A 25,617-nucleotide genomic window follows, 5' to 3' on the forward strand; every position below is an offset into this window, starting at 1 on the left:
CGACAAGAAGAGGGCTGCAAAGAGCAGGGGAGGGGCTGAGATGTGAGGCAAGAAGAGGATCGGGATATGGATCACGCCAAGGCGACGGCCTGGGGAGCGAGGATACAACAAGCCTTCACGACAAGCAGATAGGATACGAGAGACAGAGGGGGCAGTTGAGACGAGACAGCACGAGCACGACAACAAGAGGACGGAGAAGCGACTGGCAGGGAAGTATCCGTCGCAGGTCGAAGCATCACAGGGCTCCATCTCGATGGGCGACAGAGAGGCTGTCGATGGAATGCTGGAGGAGAGAGGCTCCTGGCTCGTGGGGCGGCGTCAGCAGCGACTCGCGCGAACTCTTTTGATGCTCGTTTCTCACATTCTCATGGTACTCACATCCTCATGATCACACTTCTGAGCAGTGGATGTCCAAGTTTTGCAAGATCCATAAAAATGTTTCGGCCAAGCAATCTGGTAGATTTTACATCTTTACTCTGATTCTCAATTGTTAGCAGATGGTGTTGTACATGTCAGGCATCAACTTCACGAATAGATTCAAGGATATCTCACAACTAACGTGACATTTACTAGCATCTTTAGGAGATGATGCCTCTAACTAAGCCACTAGCTCGTGCTTGTTACCGTCGCTACCTCGGTGGAGCCTTGGAAATAAACGACGAGACCACTAGATCGACTATTTGCCTTCACCTCACCAGCCCCATGCGGCAACTCGCGCACCTCCACCTCACTGGTCCCATGCAACTCGCGCACCTTCTGAGTCAACCGCAAACTCATTTCTCTCACTTCTCCCTTGCACTTGGCTGCCTGCATTACCTCCCAACAGCAAATCGAGAGGTGCTGGCGCTTGTTGGGGAACGACTTCGATTGGTCTTGCCACGGGCATCACCGGGATACCCGACACCGGGTGGGCAGGTTGATTTAGATTGTTATCCATCCATTCGTCAGGCTGACAGCAGAGCATGCACACGATGATAGAGCACGTCAGCTGAACGATGAAGAGCAGGAAACTGAACACAAAGATTGCCCAGGCGCTGCCAGTCAACGTCGGACAGAACTTGGTGCCCGCATACCTATCATACTCCTCACAAATCCAGGGCGCTTCAATCCCCAACAAGATAGAAAGTACTATTCCTGACAACAACACGAGGATGCTGATAATCAGGTACGCAAGGTGAAAGCCTCCCCATAGCTTGGTTCGGTACTTGCTGGTCGCGATGCCGACGGCTCCGAAGACAGACACGAAGATACCAGGAACGATTCCCCAGACCCCCAGAAACACCAGCACAGCCTCTGCATCGCTTTTGTCTTGTTTACAATCATATGGATATTCGTAGTACGAATACGAGCTGCTGCTGCTGTATGAGCTTGAGCTAGAAGTAGATGATGAGTAGGAGCCGCCGTAGTACCCCGAGTTGTACCCCGAGTTGTACCCCGAGTTGTACCCGATCATCAAATCTCTGTTGTAGTCCGAGCTGTACGCGATGGAAGCTTTCGCGCTATCGTAGTAGCCCAAGTTGTATCCATTGGTGTAAGACCGCGAGTATATATAAGCATTATTCCCGGTGTTGTATCCCGAGTTGAAACCTGCATCATATCCCGAGTTATACCCTAGCGTGTAGGTAGTCAACGAGTCTCCCTGGTCATACCCCTTGTTGTATCCCGAGTTGTATCCCGAGTTGTATCCTGAGGTGTAAGTGTAGCTCTGACCCGACAAGTCACTCCAGCTGTATCCCGAGTTGAATCCCGAGTAATAAACAGAAGTATACAGACTGCTGTAGTAAGAGGCAGAGGAGTATCCGTTGGAGACACTGCTGTAGGCTGAGGTATATCCGTAGTTGTAGAAGCCTCTGTTGTATCCATTGTTGTACCCGTAGTTGTAGGCATTGTTATAGCTTGACCTGAAGGTGCTGTCGTACCCCCCGTTGTATCCCCGGTTATATCCCCTGTTATATCCCCTGTTGTATCCAGTGTCGTACTCTGAGGAGCTGTAGGATCCCGAGCTTGATGCCGGCGATGAAGACGGGATTGGGCAGTCGCAAGGTGGATTGTAGGCAGCTGGGACTACTCCAGCAATGAGCAAGGCGAGCCCAAGAACCATGCTCGCGATGCTCATGTGAAGAACTGACTTCATGGAGCATTTACACGTGGTTTGAAGCTGCATGAGGAGACGGGCCGGTGTTGGAGGTCTGCGCTTGATTGAGGTGGGAACGGATAGCAGGATGATGGTTGACAGAGTAGATGACAGGGGGGGGGGTGTCTGGTGGGTGGTTCAGCGTGGAACCATGGGTGGGTGGTTCAGCGTGAAAGCATGGGTGGGGGGTGGGTCAAGCTTTGAATTCAGTGGGGCCGCATCGTGTACCCACCCTCTCAAGTACTTTCCGATCCCGCACGGTCCAACCGTCCGATAAGGCTGTTACATTTACTCAAAGTTAAGTTAAAAATCAGTACGAGGACCGTACAATCAGGAGATCGGATGCGCTGCAATGATTTGACCGGACTCCCACCTCCCACCAGTCACGTGATCATCGGATCCGATCGGAGGGATCGCTGTGGCCGCCGCCGAAGGCCCGGAATGACTGAGACGCATAACGGGCCGGAACAGCACCCGCGATCATCGGACGATGGCAGCGAACTTGCGGGGGAGCCTCGGAGTCCGGGCCCGGCCGGCGGCGCCGCCGCGCCGCCGCGCCCGTCACCGTCCGAGTCCGTGCGGCCCAGCACGACCACTAGGGCCTCAAAGCCAAGTTCGTTAAAAATCAGTACTGGCCGCAGCACTGGCTTCGCCGGGCACCACAGTGGAACCGTTTCCAACTCAGTTCATTCAATAGTACTCAGTAACAGTCATTGAAGATTCTTTCGGCTGAGTGATAAGTGACTTGTCGCTTTAGAGACGATGCGTGAATCATGTTTCCTTCGCCAGCTCCTCGTCCTCCGCAGACCTTCTGTTGTGCACGTAGAACAAGATCCCCGCGATAATGAGTGCTCCTCCTACCAACTTCAGAACAGCGACACCCCCGTCGAACGGCTCGCCGAAGCCAGAGCCAGGGAGGATAGCGAAGATGAGGAGGGATATACCCCATGCACCAACGATCCTGAAGCTCAGGACCGACTCCTTGGTTGTTGCTCCGAAGTACTTGTTGATGGCCGTGGCAGCGATCATCTCGAAGAGGCTCATCAGGATAGTCCCCAAGATCAACAGCCCAAGGATCCAGTCGCTGAAGATGGCAGAGATCGTGCCCAGCGAGTCCTCCAGCACCTCTCCGTCGCTCCCTGGCAGCAGCTGCGCCATGAAGAGCACAGCGAACATAATCCCGCACCCCATCAACCCCGACACCCCCGTGAAGACATAGACGTCCACGTCCATGCTCCGCTCCTGCAGCGCTATCTCCGCCACGACCTGCTCGAGTCCGTCTGACATGGTCGACAAGACGACGAGCACGATCCCAACGATGGCCAAACTCGTGACTGCACTCGTGTGCACATGTACGAAGCAAGCAAGCACTGAACCCCCGATCACAAGGAGAAGGGAAAGGGCGATCCAAGGGTTCATAGGGCTGCGCTGGGATATGTATGCTGAACCCAGCGCTGTGAAAGCGACCAGCCCTGCGGCTCTCACCATCACGACGATAGAGACCGGAAGAAACATCATCGACGAATACTCCAGCATCCCTCCTACTGCCCCGAAAGACACCATGACAAAAATCTTGTAGTAGATGTGCCGCGGGAGCGAACGCGGGCTCCAGTTGCAGAAAGGAAGAATCAAAATCTTACCCAGGAAATAAGTAGAGGCGAAGAACAGAGGCTTCGAAAATCTGCTTCCTCCCTCCTCCGAGCCGTGCCCGAGCTCGGGGTCATACACTGAAGCCATCTTGGCAAAATTCATCCGGAGGCCGATGGTCAAGATAGCAATGAAGGCAAGGCCGAGCATCTGGTAGAATCGTTGATCCCCCAACCTGGGGGCAATGCCCAGCAAAGGTTTTTCCTCGTTCATGTCTGTTTCCTGCCAAGATCAAGCCTACGAAGTGGTAATCAGCAGGTAATCAACTTCGTTGAAAAGATGTAGTTCATGAAGGCTAGTAGGCAAGTTTGATGTAAAACAACAACAAGAGTTCATGATATATGAAGCTAAGTTAATATTCTTGTGAAAAAAAAAGAACATAGAGTTTCACATGTTCTCACAAGTTTTGATCGAATCCTTCTTAAAATGAATTGTTTCTACCTCATTCAATTCTAAACCATTCTCCTCCCCTCAACTGCTTTCCACTCCGCACCACCGCTCTCCTCATCTTTCCCCCTCTCATTCACTTCCTTCAGTCGTGCTCTCAGCTCTTTCTTACTCTCCTCTCCTCCTCTCCCTCATCGCGTGCCATACCTGCATTGTCCCTTCGCTCTTTTTACCCCGGCCGCCCCTACCCCACTCCAAGTAGATGGCACCCTGAATTATCCATGAAAGTACCCACCTTTTATAGCGGTGATAATACTACCCTACCTCCCTTCCGCAGATCCTTTTACGAATTTATTTTTCAATTTTTTTTTGTTTTGATTATTTTTTTCCTACGGTTGGAGCGCGGCGCAGAACATGGCGAGGAGCGTTGGAAAGGAGGGAAGAAGAGCGAGGAAGGGAAGGGGAGGGAGCACGAGAGCAAGATCACTGTCAAGAGGAAGGGAGAGGAGAGGGAAGAGCAAGAGAAGGACAGAGAGATGGACGGAAGGACGATGTGATTCAAGGAAGCAACCTAAAAGAACGAGAAAGAAGGTGAGGGATAGAGCGAGGGTAGAGTAGTTGTGCAGGATGGAGAAGGGAAGTACAAAAACGCAAACTTGCTGGGAGGCAAAACATTCGTGGTAGTGTAGCAGATTGAAAGACTTGGGAATAACAGCATGCGCATTTGATTCATGTCTTATCCCTCACAATCCTGCAGACTTCATCATGCCTCCGAAATCTGCACCACCCAAGAAGCCTATGTGAGAGCTGGGGTGATGGAGGGGCTGCTGTTGACAGACGAGGCAGGAGGCGGGAGAGCGTGTCAGGAGAGGTAGGACTCAAGGCAGACAAGAAAAAGGACGACGATGCTCAGAGCGGGTGAGCGATTCCTCCTGCACGTCTGCATGCTGACGACGAGGACAGGTGGGTCGAGCCGACGACGGTGGTGGTGAAGCCTCCGGAGCAGCTGGACCTGACGGAGAAGGAGCTGAACACGGAGATCACTCGCATCCTGAGCGCTAAGGACCCCATGGCTCCTCATAACATCACAAGATACAGGCGCGACCCTCCTCTCCTCTGCTTCCAGCCCCACCTCCTCTTCTACCCAACCTTTGCCTCTCCCTCCCCCTTCCCCTCTCTCCCTCCACCTCCCCCTCTCTCCCTCCCCTCTCCCTCCCCTCTCCCCTTCCCTCTCCCTCCCCCTTCCCCTCTCTCCCTCCCCCTCCCCCTCTCTCCCTCCCCTCTCCATCCCCTCTCCCCTTCCCTCTCCCTCCCCCTCCCGCTCTCTCCCTCCCTCTCCCTCTCCCTCTCCCTCTCCCTCTCCCTTGCTCCTTCCTCGTCCTCCTCCTCCTAAACGTCCTCTGTTTGATGGATAATCTTGGTTGCTGATGGAGTTGTCGTTAGTTTCAAGGAGTTCACCTACAAGTTGGACCCCTCGGTCGAGCAGATGTCAACGCACTTCGAGATGGAGGGGAACCTGCTTCACAACGAGAGCGAGGAGGGAAAGAAGATCTTGGCGGAGAAGGTGGGAGGCGAAACATCTTCCCCTTTTGAACTCTTTCCCGGTTCCCTCTCACCTGACAAGATGCTGTACATGCCATGTCAGTCATCGGACATGTCACTTGTCTTCATGACTTACATCTTGCATCTCCATATCTCATCACACATCACATCACAGTGATATCACTATCACAATCACAGTTTCACCTGTCTTGACCACATTTTGCTTCTTCACACCTTCTCTATCCCGAGCGGATCCAACGGGCGTCGCAGGCGGCGAAGGAGGAGGCGAGAAGGCGAGCGGCTGAGAACGAGTCGCTGGGAGCCGGAGAAGGGTATCACGACGACAAACCCCACCGGTGAGACAAAGTTTGGAACTTTCAAACTTTTCATCTTTCCGAGTTTCGAACTTCCCTCACACAAAGTTTGTCAGGAATCAGTTCAACTTCTCCGATCGCGCTTGTCAGACTGCAGCTCCTCCCATGCGCGACCGCGAGATCTTCACGCAGCCTCCTCCCTCCATCTCCTTCGGTGATGACCCCCCCCCCCATCCAAACTCTCCTCCCTGCCTCCCTCCCTCCCTCCCTCCCTCCCTCCTCCCTCCATCTCCCACGAAGCTGATCTTCTTGCCCCCGTCATCCCCTTCCCTCCCTCTCCCCTCCTCCCTCCATCTCTTTCGGTGCTGCTTCAGCTCCGATCGCATTTCCCCCCATTCATCCGTCTCCCCCTACCTCCTCCCTCTTCATCTCCTCATTTCTCCCTCCTCCCCTTCTCGCCCTCCTCCTCTTGTGGTCTGACATGACGCAGGAAACACTGTCACTCTCTGCGAAGTGTTCGATGCCTACACGGAAGATCTTGAGCGACAGAAGATTGCCAAAGAGCGAGCCGGTTTGTCCGCCTCCTCCCCTCTCCTCTTCTCCCTCTCTGCTACTCCTTCTCTTCTTTCGTCCCCATCTTCCTTCTTTAATCATTGTACGTGAATGACATTTCCTCTCTAGCTGTTGCTGCAAAAGTTTCAAAGAATGTTCAGAAGACGGAAGAGGTACGATGAGAATGGTGGTGGTGGTGGTGATGATGATGATGATCCATCACCACCACCGTCTCCTTCACCTCCTCCTATACTATTACACATCCTCCTCCTCCTCCTCCTCCTCATCATCATCATCATCATCATCATCAGCATCCTCGGTCTCCTTCTTATCCTCATCCCCATCCTCCTCCTCCTCCTTATCTTCATCTTCATCCTCGCTCGTCCTCCTCCTCCTCCTCCTCGTCTTGGTCCTCATCACAATCACGATCTGTTCCTCCTCGTTCTTCTCCTCTGCATTTTTCACCTCTTCTTCGTCAAGCACGTCTCTCTTTTCCCTCCTCATCTTCGCCGCAGGTCATGTGCCTGGACTTCCATCCCACGCACGCCTCCCTCCTCGCCGTTGGATGCTACGATGGAACAGTAAGAGGAGGAGGAGGAGAGAAGCGGAGGAAAGGAAGACAAGAAAGGGACTTCAAGGAGGAGGAGGAGGAGGAGGAGGAGGAGGAGGAGGAGGAGGAGGAGGAGGAGGAGGAGGAGGAGGAGGAGGAGGAGGAGAGAAGCGGAGGAAAGGAAGACAACAAAGGGAGGATGAGGACGAGAAGAGGTGTAGGAGAAGCAGGAGGAAGTTGTCGGGGGAGGAAGGAAGGAAGGAAGGAAGGAAGGAGATGGAGGGAGATGACTGGACGCCAGGTGATGATCTACGACATCCGAAGCAAGACCAACAAGCCTCTCTTCCAGGTCCTCCTCCTCCTCCTCCTTACTCCTCCTTGCTCCTCCTTGCTCCTCCTTGCTCCTCTCCCCCCTCCCCTCTCTCCTCCTCCTCCGCCTCCTCCTTTCTCCTCCTCCCTCTCCTCCTCCTCCTCTCCTTTTTCGTTTTCTTTCTCTCCTCTGTCTCTGACTTTTCCCATCAGTCGACTGTCAAGACCGGCAAGCACACAGATCCTGTCTGGCAGGTGAGACAGTCGAGCCGTCAGAGTGGGAGAGGGCAAGAGGAAGAGAGGAAAAGTTTGGGAGGAGGTGGAGGTGGAGGTGACAAACGAGAGCCAGGACGAGGAAGGGGAGAAGGGAGATGAGGAAAAGGGAAAGAAGGAGAAGAGAAGAATGGAAAGGAAATGGAGGGAAGAGGATGGAGGAAGGGAGTAGGAGAGAGATGTTTTGATTGAACATGTGCAGGTGATGTGGCAGCAGGAGGATCTCTCAAAGAATCCAAACTTCTTCAGGTTGATGATCCTCTTTCATGAGATGAGATATTAACTCGTTCTTCCTCTTTCCCTTTTCCTCTTCCTCTTCCACCATCCACTCTCGCTTCTGCTCTCTCCATCCTTCTCTTCACTTCATCAGCGTCTCCTCGGATGGTCGAGTCACCCTATGGACAATGTAACAAATCAAATTTCTCTTGCCTTCCTCTTTCCCTCCCTTCTCTCCTCCCCTCTTCCTCACTCCTCCTCCCTCTCTCCTCTTCCCGCTCCTCCCGCTCCTCCTCCTGCTCCTCTCTCTCTCTCTCTCTCTCTCTCCTCCTCCTCTCTCCTCCTCTCTCTCTCCTCTCTCCTCCTCGCCCCCAAGGCTGAAATCCAAATAGGAGCAAGAACGAGCTGCAGCACACTGACGTGATGGAGCTAAAGCTGGCAGGGATAGTCAGCGAGGTAGTGGAGGGGGAGGGGGAGGAGGAGGAGGAGGAGGAGGGAGGTTGTGATGGCCCATCAGGAGGGAGAAGAGCACGAGGAAGCTTCGCTTGTCGGCCTCGCAGGAGGATGCTGCATTGACTTCAACAGCAAGAGTGAGAGGAGGAGGAGGAGGAGGAGGAGGAGGAGGAACTGATCACTTGTATCACAGGCGAGCACTTGTTTGTGGTGGGCACTGAAGAAGGAAGAATTCATAAGTGCTCCAAGGCATATAATTCGCAGGTGCCGACCTTGGCTCCTTCATCTTATCGTCTTTGACTTGTCTCCGTCCTCTCGCAGTATTTGGAGACTTATGACGGTCACTACATGGCTGTCTATGGAGGTCAAACTGACTGAACCCACCGCATGCAACCACCACCAACAACAACACCTCCTCCCCCCTCCCTCCTCCCCCCTCCCTCCTCCTCCCCTCCCCTCCCCTCCCCTCTCCCCTCCTCTTTCTTCCATCCTCCTCCTCCTCTGCCTGCTACTACTTGTTCTCTCCTCCTTCTCTCGTGCGCTCCTCCTCGACTCCTGTCGTCCTGCTGACCTTCTCATCAACTCTGCTCTCCCCTGCTCTCGTCCCTTACCGCTCCTCATTCTTGCTCCCTCTGCTCCTCCCTGCCCACTGACTGACTTCTGGCAGATCCATGTCTTCGACCTTGCTGAGAATAAACATGAGCCAATGTGCGACCAGAAAGTTGTGCGAAAGAGCAAGGTAACGCTCTTCTCCTGCTCCTGCCCCTCCCTCTCCCTCCTACTTCCCTCCTGCCTCCCTTGCCGCTCCGTCTGACTCATGGTTCAGCTCACCCATCTTGCGTTCAATCCCAAGCATCCCATCCTCATCGTCGGCGACGATCACGGAGGAGTTTTGTGAGCAAGCCAGTCTTTTCCTCCTCCTCTTCCTCCTTCTCCTCCCCCCTCCCCCTCCCTCCTCCTCCTCTCACTGCCTTCTGCAGATGTCTCAAGTTCTCGCCCAACCTCAGGAAGACGGAGGCACAGAAGGTGAAGGAGAGCGAAAGCTTTTAAGCAGGCCCTCACTGCCATGCAGAGAGCGGAGGCGATGAAGAACGAAGGAGCAGAGGTGCAGGAGGAGGAGGAGGAGGAGGAGGAGGAGGAGGAATCTCGCGCTTGACACGTGTAACAGCAAGTGAAGAAGCCTCCTCCCAAGAAGAAAGGGTGAGGCGTGAGGCATTTAGTGTGCGCGTGACATGAGCTGCAGAGGAGGAGAGGCGGCGGAAGACGATGACAAGAAGAAGCAAGTCAACCCTGCGGTACTCGCAGCCCTCCCCACGTCATGGCGACTGACAAGCGTGTCCTCTCAGGAGCTGGAGATGGAGAAGCTTGAGAAGATCCTTGGCATCTCCTCCGTGGAGCCGGTCAAGAACGCCCCTCCTGCTGCCGCCTAGAGTGTACAAGAGCGAGGAGGGGGCAAGAGCAGGAGGGAGAGCAGGAGGAGCAGGAGTTGGAGAGCAGGAAGAGACTGAGGAGGAGGAGGGGGTGGAGAGGGGCAGGAGGAGGAGGCAGCTCTGCCCCTGACAGTGCTGAGAGAGGCTACAAGAAGTGACTTGTTAACATTACAACGCATTTTTCAACGTAGAGCACATCGGGCACTGAAGACCCACGTCGCTGTCCTTGTGCTGGTTTCCCAAGATAGTCTTCCAGCTCTGCGCTCCACCGATCTTCAAGATGGGGGTCTGCGAATCCGAGTGTGAGACGAGGATGGGGGGGAATGAAGGGAGTGATAGAAATGAGAAAGGAGGGGAGGAAGAAAATACAATGAAAGGAGATAGTAGAATGAACGAAGAACGAGCGATGAAAGAGGAGACGGGATAAGATTTACAAAGATGGCAAGAGGAACGCGAAGTGGGGGCAGGGGAAGGGGCAGGGGCAGGAGGAACCTTGTCCCCAGGCATGGCAGGATGGATTCCTCCTGAGTGAGCCCACCACGTGTTGTTTCCAGGATCCTGAAGCCATGCATACTTGCCAATCTTGAGGTCCTGCGGGAGGATTGGTGAGGGTGAGAAAGGGAGAGATGCGGATGAACTTGGAGAAAGAGATGGGAAAACCAAAAGAAGCATATCTCTCAGAAAAATTGGATCCTTGAGTCACAGGCAAAATACACCATCACAATGAAATCTCGTCTCTTGACTTCTCCTTTCTCTCCTTCAAATCCGTCCTCGTCTGTCGTTGTTCTCGTCCTCGTCCTCGTCCTCGTCCTCGTCCTCTACCTCCTCCTCCTCCTCCTCCTTCTCCTCCTTCTCCTCCTCCTCCTCCTTCTCCTCCTCCTCCTGGTCCGCGCTCTCCGGTGTGGACTCACCTCGAACATTTTTCGGTCTATTTCGGGATCCCTACCCCTGCTACCGATGACTACCTCACCCCCAACGTCTTAAATACCCCTCATTTTACCTGCAAAACTTCTTTCAAGTATAGGGTGGGTGATCGAGACAAGGTGTGGGGGTAGCGATATAACCCTACCCATACCTTGCTCACGGATCCGCATATGAAATAGACCCCTCCTGATTGAGGTCACCCCACCCCTTCGATCATCTGGCAAAGCACCGGTGCTATGTTTCCCGAAGAATTTGAATAGCATGGCGTGGGGAGGAACTCGTGGCGGCATGGCGCTGTTGGGCTTCGAGGAGGAGGAGGCAGAGAGGAAGTTCAACATTTCCTTCGATGATATGACCTTCTCTTCGCCCTCACAAGCCCATGTCAAGCACATGGAAGTCGTCATGCACTTCCTCATGATCAAGGCGTGTCCCGGGGAAGCACAGCCTGCTTTCAAACTTCTCTGGCCGATTGTCGACAAGGCGCAGGGGAGAGAGTTCAGGAAGTGGGTCAGTGACAAGCTAGCTTCCATGCAGAAAGAGAGGCTGATCCCATCCACCCCCATCGTACGATCCACAATAATCGAGAACCCTGGCGGAACCAAGTTCATTGCCATCTTGAACTACCTCACACAATATGTCATGAGGAAACAGCTCAAGACCATGGGTATTGAAGTAATCTTGCTACAGTTCAACAAAGATCATGCACAGGTCTGTGTTGACGTCCTGAACCTTAGAGTGGAAAAGGAAAGGGCCCGATTTCTGCAACACGCCAATAGGTGCGCTGCAGAAAATGCAAGGCTGGAAGCGTTCGCGGGTAAGGTGGCAGAAACCATTAAGACTCTTGCATCTGATCGCGAGGATGTTCGAGCGAAGTATGAGAAGCTCAAGGCTGAAGAGAATCTTGGCGACATCGAAAGCTTGAGGAGGGAGGTTGAGGCGGAGGCGAGCGCGGTGCGGGACTTGTGGAGCGAGCTGGAAGCCGGGGATGTTCAAGCCGAGAGTAACCGAAGGAATGTGAAGAACATGGTTGTCAAAGACGATGACGAACTCGTCGTTGACCTGCACAGCATGAGCGAGAGCTCAGGACATGACATGAAGTTTCTCGGAGAAAACCCTAGTGTCGAATCTCTTCTGCAGAGGTGGGCAGCTACCATGAGCCAACTGCACAAGTATCTGATCAGAGTTCCTTCCCCTGACAACGGCCTCCACAACCTTGCTGCGTTAGCTGAGAGCTCGCAGTCTCTGTCAGCTGACTGCGACAAGAGGCTGGAAAGCGTTCGCTCCCTCAAGGAGCAGCTGCGGGAGCAGATTCACCTTGTGGAGAAGTCGATTGGGAGCTTGCAGGCAGAGATCTATCCTACCTTGCAGTTTCCTGGCTTTCTGGATTCGGATGAAGACCTCCCTGACGAAGCTGAGGAAGAAGATTGCGCCGTGTCTGAAAGGATCGAAATCTCCCAGTCATCATCTCAGGCAAGCAGCGCTGGGGCGACTGAAGCCCAACAGCCCGCTGTCACAGCTGACACTCCTGTTGAGGAAAATCCCATAGAGCTCTCAGCTCAAACCCCACATGAGGTGAAGAAGAAACTATCCTTGGATGGGGAAAGGAAGGAAGCCATCTCCGTCAACCATCATCTCAGCCCTAGCAGAACACCAGGGAGCGGGGGCAATGCCTCGCAACGCAAAGATATACTCCTGCAGGCTCCCCATTCTGCCACGGGGAAGGAGAATTTCTCGCCTGTTGCTAAACCCTCAAGGATCCCGTCTTTGCTCGCCAAGCATGCGAGCACTGGCTCCAGCTCCGAAGACTCGGGTGGGGGAGGGAAGACTTGGAAGCCGGACGTCGACGGGGACTCCGCGATTGAGAGGAGGAGAGCAGTGCTGAGACAGAAGCTGCAGGGAACTTTGAACGATGACTTCTTAAAGCCCTGATTGACAGGATTCGACACAAACTGAGTCGCAAGGCGGCGGGCAAAGCCTCCGTCAGCCTCACCCATTGAAGTGTAGCATAAAGCTCAGAAACTTCGGGATCACCTGCCAATCATCGGATGCGAGTCCGCAAATGATTCGTCCTTCACGTGATTCGCCGGCGAGACTCACACGGCGGCACTGCCGCAGTCCGACTGTCACGTCACATCTCAGTAGTATCCCGATGATGATCGTCTCTACGGTCACAAGTTCACGGCCACGCGGCGGGCGCTGGGTGACCGCCGCGTGGCCCTGATTTACGGTAGCGGCTACGATCCCAGCCTGCCAGAAGCAATTTCAACGACCGTCGCGGCACTGTGTCGCAATTGAATGATGTACTTGCCAGAAGTGAGATGTACGGTACTTGCCAGCTTGCCAGAAGCCCCGGGGGCCTCGGGCCCGGCCGTCGCAATGATCATACGGTACATCACGATGATATTGACTATAGAGCCCCATTCCTCTTTGGGGACCCCACCCTCAATTTCCCAAGTCCATGTCGAGATGTACCCCTCCATGAGTAGGTGATGACCCCACCGTGTACTCAATAGCCCTTTGAATCTGCTCTACCGGTGCTTTCTAGTCATGGAACTACCCCCTTTTGACACACAAGTACCCCTCCCTATTTACTACCCCGTGGGATGTGTAGTAAATCTACCATGATCGAGTCCATGACCCTACCCCCACCCCCATTTCTGAAGGGTCGTTTCTTGACTACCCTACCTCCTAATGCAACGTAATCTACCCCTACTAGAGTCCCCCAGTGATTCGTGGTCGATAGTAGACCCAGGACCCCCGTCACTGCTGACAATCTACCACCCTACCCATGATCGTGAAACTATCAGTATCTCAGGTACCCCACCTTTCTGTTCTCAACTTGCGTTCACAGTACCACCATGACAACGGGTTGTGCATTCCTAGACCCGTACATTACCATAGATCACGGGTTCAATATAGGCTGATATTCATTGAATAGTACCCCTACTTTGTCACCCCCACCCTAGACTTATCCTCCAAGGAGAATACCACCCGGGTACTTGTCAATAAGCACCCAACCACTGTCATGGCCCCACCCCACCCTGGCAAAATCGGACAGATCTCTGACCTTCATAGCTAGGGTGGACGGTGGAGGTGCTATAGCCTTAGGAATCCTATGCCCACGAGTCCTAGTGACCAGGTCCTACCCGCTTAGCCCCTCGTGCAACGATAAGACCCCACTATACCCCATTAAAACAGAAAATTTTCTCACTAACTTTAGTTATTGGAACTTTCTGGTAATACTGTTCTCACCACCCCGACCCCCACCCCCCACCCCTTGATAAATAGTACCATTATAATAAACCATATTCTCTACTACTGTGACTTAGTACCAATAGTTATAACTAATATTTTCTGTTACTATCAAAGTACCACGGGGGTCACTCTCTAGGGGGACGAGGTCATCCTCCGCTCCCGCCAGATCATCTCTCCGCCGCGGCCATGGCGTCTACCGCAGCCGCGCCTGAGCTCAGCCCCCAAGACCGCAAGCTCATCGACACTCTCAGAGACTTCCTGCTCGCACAGTTTGAAGGTTCCATGCTCCCTCCCTCCTTCGTATCCCCGTCTTCTTGCTCCTTTCAACAGCCCCTATGCCGTTTCCTGCATTGTTGACTGGGGAGGGTCACACCTTCGTGGGACGGGAGGGAGATGTTGATGTTATTATCGTGTGTATGAGACCCTTCGTCTTTTTCTCCATGTCTTGTATGCTCAGAGGAAAGTGATGATACATATGCATGGGCTCTGTTATACTCTGCTGAGACCATGTGGTGATAAGTAACTAACGATCCGCCTCATGTACAGCTGCGAGCAATATGCCAGATGCGAGAATACTAGAAGCGTTGAAGAACAATTCTATGGATGTCTCACGCGCACATGAAGAGCTTTGTGCTGAAATGGAACGTAAGCACGCTCATTCAATCCACCCGCACTGGAGCATTGATGTGCTTCTGCCAGGCTCTGCATGGGACACAGTGGAGACAAAGAAAGAAAAGAAAAAAGGCGAAAAGAACTCACAATCTGGGGGACACCAAGTATGTTGCACCTCCAACATGCAAAATCTTGTTCCCGCTGACAGCTGGTAGGATGATCATTCATCTTCGGCGCCATCTGGAAGGGGACGTGGAAGGGGTGCAGGACCAGGAAGAGGTTCGAACCTCAGAGCTTACTAGTAGCAGACCAGTTGACCTCTTTCTTCTTCTGCTGCAGGTGGAGGAAGAGGCGATTTCGCGTCTGATGGTACAACCAGAGGCGGCAGGGGTGGTGCCGACCGCGGAGGAAGGGGTGGCCCTCCTCAAGGTCCTTCTGCTGCAGATCGCGGTGCAAGAGGTGGGCGAGGGCGAGGTGTTGCGCCTCGACCACAGCCTGCCCCTACCCCTGCACAGCCAGTTGCAGCTCCTGCTGCTCCTGCTCCTGCTCCTCAGCCAGTTCGTGATGCCCCCATCCCACAGAACCAGTGGAGCAAAGGCCGCCCTCGGACTGAAGAGATTGTAAAACCTCCAGAGAAACCAATGCAGCAAGCTGCCGAAGTTCCCCAGTCGGTCTGGGGTCAATCTGGTGCTGTTGATGTTGCAGCTTCCGCTGGAGGCATGCAAGGAATGATGCCTTCAACCTCGGCTGGTCAGGGAGCTGGAGTCGGCAACAGTGCTTCCTCCAACAATGCCAGCGCTATGCCACAGTATTCTCAAGCAGCGAATGCTGAACACAGTCTCGCTGCTGGATTTGCCAACATGGAGCTTTACCCTTCACAAGCAAAGGCACAGCATGCGGAAGGTGCGGTTCAACAAGTTCCACAGTCCGCCCAAGCACAGGATTTGTCCGCTGGATACTCCGCTTCGACAGATGTACATCAATACTCGAATGCTCAGATGGCGAATGCTGCAAACTCTGGATTGCAGTATGGGTGAGCTTTTCATCCGTGTTTTGCCATGTATTGAAGCTTTGTATGTCAGGTATCAAGGAGCTTCAGGGTCCACGGCTTCTCATGTCGCTCCTCAAACCAAGAACCCTGTCATGCAAGAGCAGTCTCAACAGTCTGCAGGATTGCAGAGCAAGGGCGATCAGGACAATATGGGATATGCTGCCAATACCGACACCATGCAGCAAGCCTCTCAGATGATGAACGCTGCCAACCCTGGATTCCAATACGGAGGGTAAAGTGCTTCATACCATCTGCAGCCCTGATTGACTTCTTGCGCGATCAGATATGGGATGCCCATGGTTTCAGGCGCTGGAGTTCACATGCAGCATCGTGGCCAGCAACCTCATGGCATGCAGGAAGGTCAAGACAGTCAACAGACCCCTCAGCATCCCAACCCTGTCTATGCAAGCATGATGTTCCCTCAGTATTGGAATAACTTGGCTGTTCATCCTCACCAGGTCTAGCGTGATTTTATGTCCAACGCTCGAGGGTGATCGTTTCCCCTGCAGATGGCTGGGCAGATGGCTACTCTGTACATGCCGTACCACACGGGTTATGGTGGTATCCCAAGCCAAATGTACAATGGACAAGGATTTTCACAGCAGCAGCTTGGCGGAAACAAGTCTTACAACGCCAACCAGCAGGGAAAGGTAAGTTTTTTTTACTTTCAATCACTCATCCTCAAATTGACAGCTTCTGACACTTGGACAGCAACAACAGTCAGCTTATGCAGGCGCATATCCAGGCAGCGCCGCTGGCTTCTCCCAGTTTGTGGGCTCCGATGCCAACACAACTGCCTCGACCGCAGACTTCTACAAAGGTCAAGGATCAGCTGCGTACGCATACCCGAACATGTACGGCGGTATGGCTGCCATGAGTGACGGGATGACGGGCTTCGGACAGACAGGTGGAATCTCACATTCGTGCTCAGACTTGAAAAGCTGATATTCTTTCAGCAGGCTTCGGTGGCATGGCTAACCGCAGCACAGCAGGTCAAAGCTCGACATCCATGTCAGGTACCTCCGAGTGATCTGATGACGCGCCGGGTTCGTGACCGAGGGACAGATGCCATGTACCAGTATAACGCTCAGTCATCCTACCAGGGTAACTACCCCGGGGGTTATGATACTGAGAACAAGGGAAGCTGGGGGGGCAGATAAAGGAGAGAATGAGTGGAATGTTGCGGCCGACGCCTTGAAGTTTGATCTCGGAAGCGAGCGCGTTGGGACGGCAGTGTACATATGTGTATGATGCAGATCAATTGAGCCATCCCCACAGACTTCATAGGTTTCTACTGTAGAATATCCACGTAAACTCTTACCCGGCGTTCTGAAGCCTCAACAGCCATGCTTGCTCCCCCTCACCACCCCCATCTGAACACCTACCCCCCTACGTTGCACAAGCTACGTCCGCTCACCTACCTTGAGGAAGAAACACCCCTTCGTCTCTCGTCCTCCTTCTCTTCGAGGTGCTTCTTGTCAGAAATTGCCTCATACACCTCGTCGATCGTGTCGGCACCCGGATACGACGGCATGTTGACGTGAACCGTCTTGCTGTCAACAGCAGCTGCATCCTCTAGCTCGCCGTTCATGGCGTCCTCACAGCCAGCCCCGATGCCGCAGAGGGATTGGAAGCGACCTTTGAAGGCGTTGCTGGGGCTTCCCTTCCACAGCTTCTTCTCTATGTCCATATCCTTCTGGTACTCGTCCATGGCCGCCTTGACCTCGTTGAGAATATCATCGCTAGGCTTGTCCGGGAGACCCTCGAGGACTTTGTCTTTGTCGAGGTTTTCAGCAACCTGAATGTTGTTGTCATTGAAGTACTCGCAGCCTGATCCGATCCCGCAAAGCTTCTGGTGCTTGGCACCCTTGCGATGACCTGCAACTCGCTTGAGGCCAGTCATCTTTAGGAGGTTGAGGGGGCCCCCATAAGGAGGATCGCGGAACGGGAATGAGCTACTCAATCCCTCGACCCCGTCGTTCATGTTGTACTGGGCCGGGTTCTGATGCAGATAGTCGTTGAGCCAGAGATGCTGCTGTCGGCTGGAGAGGAGAGGAGACTGAGATTGCACGAGCGTGGTGGTAGAGTTCGATCGGAGCAAGACTACTCCAACCTGCAACGATCAAGTCAACTCCTTTGCCCTCTCGTCCTCCTCATGCGTTACCGCGGCCAGCAGCCCCACGGCTATCACGCTTGCGACAGACACGACGGGGGAGACTCTCATCCTGCGAGAGAGGGTCAGAAGGAGCGAATTTGTGGATTCGGTTGAGAAAAGGGACACTTGGTCAACAACAACCACAGAGTTGTGGTCTTCTCGTCACATCGCACTCTAAGTTTATGTGTCTTCGTATCCATGACATGAAATTAACAATGATCAATCACATGAACACTTATCAAACAAGATGTCAACAATCTGTCACATGAAACGCAATGCCATCACCTCGATCGCCCAAGGATGCAACAAGTAAAAGAACAAGAATGAAGAACGTTTGAGAGGTGCAACATGAGACAATATCAATAATTCCATCTATAAAGTCGCACTATCTACGCCGCATTCAAAACTGCTCCAACACCTAATCTTGTCTCGGGATACCTTGTCTGACACTTCACTAGCAACCCTGCCTCTCACACACGAAGCTGCTCCTCTTCCTCTTCCTTGAGCTTCTTCTCCCTCCCTCCCCTCTCCCTCCTCCTCTCCCTCCCTCGCCCCCCTCCTCTTCCTCCCCCCTTCCTGTTCTGCAGCGGCGAAGAGCCATGCTGCTAGGGGAATGAGGGGGATGAGGTTCTAATCTCGTTGGGTCAGAGGTGGGATCAGGGTGGGATGAGGGTAAACATTGTATGAGGGGGATGAGGGCAATAAGACTAACGGAAAAGCGTTTCCAGGAGGAGGCAGTTGGAGGAAAGGAGAGGAGAGGAGGAACGAGGACAAGAAGGAGAGAAGGGGGAGGAGAAGGAGAGAGAGGAAGAGGACGGGACGAGGAACAAGAAGTCTCCTCCCTGCTCTGACACTTGACATCAAGAAAGCAGCTGCGTTGGATCCGCGGGTGAGGGTGAGGAGTTGTGGGCAGTTTCAACGATCGAAAAGACTTCTGTAAAGGATTGGATGTTCATGAGCTGGAAGTGATAAGACATTGACGATCTTGATCGCAAACATCCTTAGCCTCTGATATGACTCAACGTGCACTCTCGCACAAGAAACCTGGGCACTTCGGCCAGCCAGTCGAATATGCTGACACAGCAGCCTCGTATTCACACGACGACATTCCAGAGAAGGCGAAACTCGCCAAGAAGCAGATCCTTCACTTCCTGGACCCCAACATCTTAGCTCTCAAGAAGAAGCCATGGAACAACCTCACTCAGCCTTCGGGGCCCTTTGCGAGCGATCATGGGCCGCTCTACCAGGGGATGCCTTTCCAGCCCAAGTTCCCCAACGCGAGTTTGAAGAGGACGCTGCATATCGGCACGAGCACCAGGCCTGAGATAGACTTCCGAGCCGAGAAGATCCCGAAGAGAGACCCCATCCTGCCCGTCAAGACCTCCAAGCTTGCCTTCGACCCTCGCAAGATCCTCGGGCCCAAAGTCCCGGCCAACCTCGGAGGCACGGGGATGCCGGAGGTGAACATGCACACGACGGTCCCGCCAGGCAGAGACGCGACGAAGACGACGAGATTCATAGTGGACGTGGACGCGACGGGAGGGCTGGACATGAAAGAAGCGTGGAACCCGAGCACGGCTGCTGACGTCAAGTGGCAGAACATCACCTACACGACTCAGCTGGACAAGGCGTTGGTGAACACCAAGAAGCGAGAGATGCAGTACACGACGAAGAGAACGAGCTTGAGGTCAACCTACTTGAGCAAGCGCGATGAGCAGAGAGAGCAGAAGCGGATCAACGCTCTCAAGGAAGGGAACTTCGAGGACTACATGATCGCGATGGGGAAGCTCCGCGACAAAGCAGAGAGTGTGGAGGCCGACGCAGCGAAGCAGAAGGAGCTTGATCGCATGGAGATCGTCTTCTCCAAGGAGTGGAAGGCGAAGGAGTACTTCTGTGATGGCGTTTGGAGGTTCGACCCCGTGGAGGGGAGGCACTGCTGGTCTTGCTGTGGCTCCTTCCAGCTGGACGGACCGGGCTGCCAGCCCAAGAAGAAGGCAGGGAAAGGGTGGAACTTTGCGTCTATCAACTGAAGTGGAAGTAAAGATTTTCATCGTGATAGTGCGCGAGTGTCGGAGCTACCCCGATCTCAGTTTTTCCCATGATCTCTCTCGAGGAACGAAGTAATGCTCGACAGCCACAAGAGCCTCTGGGCAGGATAGAGATGTACAGGATGATCGCAGCCCGGGATGATGCGCCAGGCCTTGTCCATGCTCGCTATGCTCAGGAATAGCTCCTTCTGCTTCTCGATGGAGGTGTAGGTATCTTTCTGTTGACAGCAAGTCAGCGGCAGGACACAGGTGTCCTCCTCTTCCACCTCCCCATGGATCACAAGCGTAGGAACGTGAACATCCTCCCCCCTGCAAGCGTTGAACTCATCCAGCTTTGACCATGAAACCTGCCAAGGTATCAGGGAATGCGAGAGGGAGGAGGCGAGTCGCCTTGCGAGGATCCCATTTCAGCGCCTCGTCGCCGAAGGCCTGAGCAGCTTCATCGTCAATTATCCCCGGGACCTGCACTCCAAATCACGACAAAACTTTCGAGGATGCCGAGCACCGTCCAGTCTTCCATGGCGCCTTCCATGGTGTTTGCGATGTAGGGTGGGGGCTTGTTGTAGTCTTCCTTGGAGGGAGGGCTGTAGACAACGTCCTTGTCGAAGATAGAGCCGTAGAGAACAAGCTGGGAGATGCGATCTGCATGCTTCTGAGCGATCAGCTGCGCGATCAGAGCACCCTGGAGCGACTTCAACGTCAGTACGCGCCATAGCTGCTCCCTCTCTTCCTCTTGCCTGGGACCACCCGACGAGCGGAGGCTTCTGATGTCCTTCCTTGGCCAAGTAGTCCAGCACGGCAAGGACGTCGGAGACGCACTTGTTGGGCGTCGTCCACCCCTCCTCGTCCCTCTTGGTGCCCCCCAACCCCCTGAAGTCAGGAGCGAACACTAGCCAACCCCTTGAGGCCATCAGGTCCATCGTGTTGGCTCCAAGATAGGAAGCGCCGTCTCTCGGCGGGCTACCAACCTTCATGAAGCACGTCAACCTCACCTCCTCCTTTCCTCCCTCGCGCACCTGAAGATCCCAGACTGGACGGGCAGACCATGTCCGCCCGTGGAGCAACACGATCGGCTTGCCGTTAGCTGGTCCCTTCTTCCACAGGGAGATCTCGTGTCCATCATGTGCAGATACAACTATCTTCTCGGGCTCGGTCGTCGCCATGGTGATATGCACTGGAGCACGCCGAGGAGAGGAATGGCGGATGTCGCAAACCCTGTTTCCTGTCCGGTGGGAGGAGGAAAGAAGACTAGAGCGATCAGAGCACGAGGATCTCCATGCAAGCGATGGGACGAAGCTCGAAACAGTCGATCCGTGCAGGATCAGAACTAGAATGGTGCAGAAGACAAGCTTTCTTGAATAGTCATTCAACATCTATCCTCTCAACTGCGAAACAACCATCAAGTCACGACGTCTCACAATGTCTCGTCCTCCCTCCTTGCCCTGAACTACCTTCAGCAACCCACTCCGATTCTCTGATCCTTGCTTCCCTTCCGTTTCCGCCCTCTCCTCCTGCCTCCCCGCGCTCCCTCGCTCTCCTTGCCATATTCCCCTTCACCTGCATGCGCTTGTTTCCTGCTTGTATGAGCAATTTTCGCTATCTTTCTGAAGTTGAAATCAATCTCCTATTTTTGAATTTTAAAGATCAAAAGGGTTGAATCATAAATACTTGTATGAAATTTGAGTAAAATCCAGGCAGGAGATACGCCGCAATGGGCGCAGGGAAGACGGCGGGGCAGTGGGGGTTGGAGGAGGATGGGAAGGTGAAGGTGGTGATGATAAGGGTGAGATTGTAGATCAAACATGTTGATACTTGGCATCTGATGTTGACTTCAAGTTTATCACCCAAGAATGCATAGTAGAACTACTGTCAATGTTACCAAGGCAAAGCTAGTGTGGGGTGCAGAACGACTTTGGCGAGAAGGAGTGAGCGAACGTTGGAGATTTTGCTGTATCTGCTTGCTGTTAGAATGATGGGATGGGAAGGTGTGCTGGTAACGAAGAGGAGGTTTAGCGCTCCATGGACGCGTGGAAGTACTGTAGTGTTTGCCGGTCGTAATTCATCAGCCGTTGGAGAGCTTGACGTCAGAGTTTAAACCCATGGAGATGTTGACAGTCTCCATGAGGTCTCTCGACCTTCCCCTTGTTTGTTCAACACGTTGCAAGATGAAAGTCAGATGGAGATGTTGCCTCTCATCGAGAGAGACGGAGCAGGCATAACGAGATTGTTTGTGTGCAGGTCTTGATGCCATTGCAGCTAAGATGACAATGAGATCGCACGTTCTTGTCAGAATCTCGCTCCTTCTCCTCCTCCATCTCACTTGCATCAGACCTTTCGCCCTCAGACACTGTACGCTCTTCCCCAAACAGCACACTGCTCTCCTTCGACACCCAGCCCTTGCTCGAGCAAGAACAAGCAAGAAGGCGTTGAGCCCCCGATGCTCTGAACCCGCGGGAGTGCAGGACAGTCACCTCAAGTGGATGGAAGGATCAGCACCGCCATCTCAGAACTTACAAGGCGCGTCCTTGCATGATGTTCATGCGCACCTGGACGAAATCCTCAACTCCCTGTGGGACGACAAGATAGAAGTGGAGGGGTTCAGACAGCCGATCCCTCGGACAGGCAACACGTCGCACATCAAACATGTCGTCGGTGGATTCTCCGTCGTCATCCGAATCCCAGAGAGTGGGATCGCGTATCGCATGCAGCCGATGCGGTCGATGAAGCACGGAATTACCTGGGTCGCCTTCTACAAGATGCTGGAGGAGGTGGCAAACGATAAAGTCTCGATCCCCACGGCCCTGAGGAACGACGCGATCTTCAAGCCAGACCGAACTACCATCTTCGAAGCTGGGATCGGCAAGAAAGCCTGGGAGGACCTCGAGTTCGTTCAGGAGTTCCAGGTAAGGCCGAGCTGTGGACCTTGTTGGTGAGTGAAGAGCTTGTAGGACGAGAGACTCAGGCATGCGACGAAGCGGCTGGTGCAGCATCGGAGAAACGTCATGAAGGAAGGATCGTTGAACTACCGCAGTGGGAAATGTCGATCAGCATCAGAGTGCGAGATCGAGTCGGATGAGGACGGGGGGATGGTAGGGAAGCGTGCGAGAGGGTGTGACGAAGAATCACGTTTGTGGTGTAGTTTACAGGAGTTTCCATCGTGAATGGGATCATGTTTCCTTCCCATTGGTTCTGGGTGAAGGTTAGAAACCCCTCCTCTTCCTCTCGCCTTCCCGTCCTCCTCGTCCTTCGTCTTCCTCCTCTCGCCTCCTCCTCCTCCCTCCTCTTCTGCGTGAGACGGGCAAGCAGGTGGGGAGACCGAGCGAAGTGAATGTAGACGACGGCAAGTCGGAAGGATATCGGGGGCACGAGGAGGCTCATTCGCACCTGTCGGTTGTGAGGCAAGATGACATCAAGAGGATAAAGGTAAGCTGCCGCCAGCCTGTTCGCACGTTGACGAGGACCGGGGAGCAGGGATCTGAGCTGGCCTCTGCCTTGCTGCTGAGAAAAACTCAATCGAAAGAAAAGCAGGAAAACTCGGTCCCGATGGCTGTGGACTTGAAGCCTGTCTTCACCCTGGTCTCCGTCTTCCCTCATGCTCAGGTGCGAACGATGACGCGTACTGGCTCGGTGACGTTGACGACAGGGTGATGTGGGAGGGCTGTGCAAGAAACTCTGGGCAAAGGGAGCGCAAGACAACGTGACTACGTTGGTCTTGCAGGTACACAAGAGAACTCTCTCATCCCCTGCACTTGCTGTTCGTCTCCTGAGTTCCCACTGCCTGCCTCTTTAATGCTCCCTTCTTTCTCCTCTTACCCTCACCTGTGTTGTTTGTACATGTTCTTCTGTTTTCCTCCTCCTCGTCCTCCTCTTCATCCCTGTGTTGGACTTGATCCTCACCCTCACCCTGTTGCTCTTCCTGATGCTCCTGCATTAGAGTGTCCTGCGAGGTCTGAGGCGACTGCATGCCATTGGCGTTCCGCATGGAGACCTCAAGGCAGCCAATGTGAGTTGGAAGGGGAGGAGGAGAAGAGTAGGAAAGGAGCAGGAGAGGAAGGGGAGCAGGAGGAGGAGGGGGGGGGGGGAGGAGCAGCAGCAGCAGCGTTTTCTCAACATTTGTGCTTCAGGTGCTCTATGCTAGTGGACGATTTTGCCTCACCGACCTGCCGGCGTTGAACTGGAGTGGTAACTGCCCCTCACTTCCTTTGAAGAGACCTGATGGTGTTACAGCAACTCCGGTCTTGACAAAAGACCCTGTTGCACAAACTATGGTGAGATTCATCTAATGCTCATGATCTTCATCGCCTTGAGCACTAATGCTCATGATCTTCATCGCCTTTCAGCAATCATCACCACCATCACCTTCATCGTCGTTGTCCTCATCATCTTCACCATCATCATCACCACCACCACCACCATCTCCTTTACTTGCTTGCAAGAACGAGTTCCATGATGATTTCTTCCTGCAGATTCGGGGAAAGCGTCTCCTTTGCAATGACATGTGGGGATTAGGTTTCATAGGCCTGGTGAGTCTGAGAAAGTCAGGAGGAGGAGCGAGAAGAAGTGGGGGAGAGTTTGGAGCGGAAAAGGAGAAAGAAGGAGCAGGAGAGTGGGGAGCAGGAGCAGGAACAAGTGGAGCAGGAACAAGAGGAGCAGGAACAAGAGGAGCAGGAACAAGTGGCAGAGGCAGAGGAGGAGAAGGAGGGATCCCTGATCATTACTAGTCATTGGTGTGCGGATGCGAAAGGATGGAGACAGTCAAGTCAAACCTGCGACAGATTGATCCCTTGGACTACAGGTGCTGCTTCTTGCTCCACACCTCCCGATAGTCCCTCACTTCCTCCTCTTATTCCTGCCTCCTGCCTTCTTCCCTCCCTCCCTCCTCTTCCTTCGTGACTTCTTTCTCCTCCTCTCTCCTCCTCCCTCCCTCCCTCTCTCCCTCCCCTCTCGTTCCCTCCTCCATCTCACATTCCTCCCCCTGACTTCTTTTCTCCAGTTCGACCAGCAGCGTGTCAAGGAAGCTCGACGGGGTCACCCAGAACTGGCTGGTCACGATCCTCCTCCTCCTCTCCTCCCTCAAGGGGCGAGGTAGCGCTGCCTTCCCTTCCTCGCTCCCCTCACTCTGTTCCCTTCCTCCAGGTCTTGCCCTCTCTCCCATCTGCCTCAACGTTTCGGAGGCAGCGAAGAAAGCTCTCACGTCCTCTTGGATCCGGCGCAACGTGCCAGCAGTTCAGAATCCCTCCTATCGAGTAACTTCCCTTGCCTCTACTCTCTTTCGCCCGTTCCCCCTACCCCTCCTCCACCTCTTTCTCTGCCTTCCATCCTCTCTCCTCCTCTTCCGCCTCGCTCCTCCACCTCCTCCCTCCTTGCCTGCTGGGGTGACGGAACTTCAGGAGGAATGTGCTTTCAATGCAGACCTGTTGGCTGAGAAAGTCTTCACATCAGGTAAGCCCTCATTTCATCTTCATATTCCCATCACCTTCACCTTCGTTCTCCTTTTCTTTCCTCCAGTCTCACCCCGCCCCCTTCTCGTCCTCTTTCTCGGATCCTCCACCTTCTTCTATCTCTCCCTCGGGTCCTCATGATCTCACCATTGTCCGTCAGATCGCTCGACGTCGCTCCTCGAGTCTCTCTGCTACTGTCTCGATGTCACTGACGTCGCTCGCAACGCTCTCGCCATGCCGTGGCCGGTGGAGGATGCTTGAACCCTCCCCCTCCCCTCATCCTCTTCTCTCCCTACATCCTCCTCCCTTCCTTGGCTTCAAACG

General features: G+C 53.8%; 9 protein-coding genes across 9 annotated transcripts; 5 read left to right on the top strand and 4 right to left on the bottom strand.

Moving 5' to 3' along the window:
- Positions 1-727: 727 nt before the first annotated feature.
- Positions 728-2,164, bottom strand: GUITHDRAFT_147057 (hypothetical protein; the record flags this gene model as incomplete). The annotated part of the gene is made up of 1 exon (XM_005821558.1): positions 728-2,164. One exon carries the CDS (start codon positions 2,162-2,164, stop codon positions 728-730), a length of 1,437 nt encoding a protein of 478 aa, XP_005821615.1.
- A 741-nt stretch (positions 2,165-2,905) lies between these two features.
- On the bottom strand, positions 2,906-3,994 carry GUITHDRAFT_119181 (hypothetical protein; the record flags this gene model as incomplete). Its single annotated transcript, XM_005821559.1, has 1 exon — positions 2,906-3,994. The coding sequence occupies one exon, from the start codon at positions 3,992-3,994 to the stop codon at positions 2,906-2,908; it is 1,089 nt and encodes a 362-aa protein (XP_005821616.1).
- Positions 3,995-4,795: 801 nt separating this feature from the next.
- GUITHDRAFT_119182 (hypothetical protein) lies at positions 4,796-9,807 on the top strand (the record flags this gene model as incomplete). Its single annotated transcript, XM_005821560.1, has 22 exons — positions 4,796-4,808; positions 4,926-4,968; positions 5,015-5,086; positions 5,612-5,732; positions 5,981-6,066; positions 6,141-6,238; positions 6,515-6,595; positions 6,706-6,749; positions 7,092-7,157; positions 7,428-7,475; positions 7,649-7,690; positions 7,911-7,957; positions 8,317-8,380; positions 8,442-8,514; positions 8,571-8,641; positions 9,045-9,116; positions 9,204-9,271; positions 9,358-9,403; positions 9,450-9,482; positions 9,546-9,577; positions 9,621-9,672; positions 9,724-9,807. The coding sequence occupies 22 exons, from the start codon at positions 4,796-4,798 to the stop codon at positions 9,805-9,807; spliced, it is 1,356 nt and encodes a 451-aa protein (XP_005821617.1).
- A 168-nt stretch (positions 9,808-9,975) lies between these two features.
- Positions 9,976-10,727, bottom strand: GUITHDRAFT_119183 (hypothetical protein; the record flags this gene model as incomplete). Its single annotated transcript, XM_005821561.1, has 3 exons — positions 9,976-10,095; positions 10,300-10,398; positions 10,719-10,727. 3 exons carry the CDS (start codon positions 10,725-10,727, stop codon positions 9,976-9,978), a joined length of 228 nt encoding a protein of 75 aa, XP_005821618.1.
- Positions 10,728-10,992: 265 nt separating this feature from the next.
- On the top strand, positions 10,993-12,660 carry GUITHDRAFT_119184 (hypothetical protein; the record flags this gene model as incomplete). Its single annotated transcript, XM_005821562.1, has 1 exon — positions 10,993-12,660. One exon carries the CDS (start codon positions 10,993-10,995, stop codon positions 12,658-12,660), a length of 1,668 nt encoding a protein of 555 aa, XP_005821619.1.
- Positions 12,661-14,155: 1,495 nt separating this feature from the next.
- Positions 14,156-17,876, top strand: GUITHDRAFT_166149 (hypothetical protein). Its single transcript, XM_005821563.1, has 13 exons — positions 14,156-14,263; positions 14,533-14,631; positions 14,686-14,762; positions 14,938-15,072; positions 15,153-15,501; positions 15,571-15,631; positions 15,681-15,881; positions 15,933-16,107; positions 16,159-16,299; positions 16,361-16,556; positions 16,606-16,665; positions 16,715-17,762; positions 17,814-17,876. Exons 1-12 carry the CDS (start codon positions 14,173-14,175, stop codon positions 16,807-16,809), a joined length of 1,680 nt encoding a protein of 559 aa, XP_005821620.1. The 5' UTR covers positions 14,156-14,172; the 3' UTR covers positions 16,810-17,762; positions 17,814-17,876.
- A 729-nt stretch (positions 17,877-18,605) lies between these two features.
- GUITHDRAFT_166151 (hypothetical protein) lies at positions 18,606-19,834 on the top strand (the record flags this gene model as incomplete). Its single annotated transcript, XM_005821564.1, has 1 exon — positions 18,606-19,834. Exon 1 carries the CDS (start codon positions 18,818-18,820, stop codon positions 19,832-19,834), a length of 1,017 nt encoding a protein of 338 aa, XP_005821621.1. The 5' UTR covers positions 18,606-18,817.
- Positions 19,835-19,837: 3 nt separating this feature from the next.
- On the bottom strand, positions 19,838-21,223 carry GUITHDRAFT_155681 (hypothetical protein). The gene is made up of 6 exons (XM_005821565.1): positions 20,869-21,223; positions 20,590-20,820; positions 20,358-20,534; positions 20,243-20,314; positions 20,119-20,199; positions 19,838-20,070 (listed from the first exon to the last, which is right to left on the bottom strand). The coding sequence occupies exons 1-6, from the start codon at positions 21,013-21,015 to the stop codon at positions 19,891-19,893; spliced, it is 888 nt and encodes a 295-aa protein (XP_005821622.1). The 5' UTR covers positions 21,016-21,223; the 3' UTR covers positions 19,838-19,890.
- Positions 21,224-22,113: 890 nt separating this feature from the next.
- GUITHDRAFT_119189 (hypothetical protein) lies at positions 22,114-25,554 on the top strand (the record flags this gene model as incomplete). Its single annotated transcript, XM_005821566.1, has 15 exons — positions 22,114-22,755; positions 22,801-22,941; positions 22,992-23,051; positions 23,159-23,275; positions 23,324-23,452; positions 23,496-23,570; positions 23,787-23,855; positions 23,977-24,034; positions 24,080-24,120; positions 24,319-24,375; positions 24,574-24,647; positions 24,846-24,937; positions 24,989-25,098; positions 25,243-25,294; positions 25,454-25,554. The coding sequence occupies 15 exons, from the start codon at positions 22,114-22,116 to the stop codon at positions 25,552-25,554; spliced, it is 1,818 nt and encodes a 605-aa protein (XP_005821623.1).
- Between the last annotated feature and the right edge of the window lie 63 nt (positions 25,555-25,617).

Source organism: Guillardia theta (genome assembly GCF_000315625.1).
Source record: "Guillardia theta CCMP2712 unplaced genomic scaffold GUITHscaffold_141, whole genome shotgun sequence".
Taxonomy (NCBI): domain Eukaryota; class Cryptophyceae; order Pyrenomonadales; family Geminigeraceae; genus Guillardia; species Guillardia theta.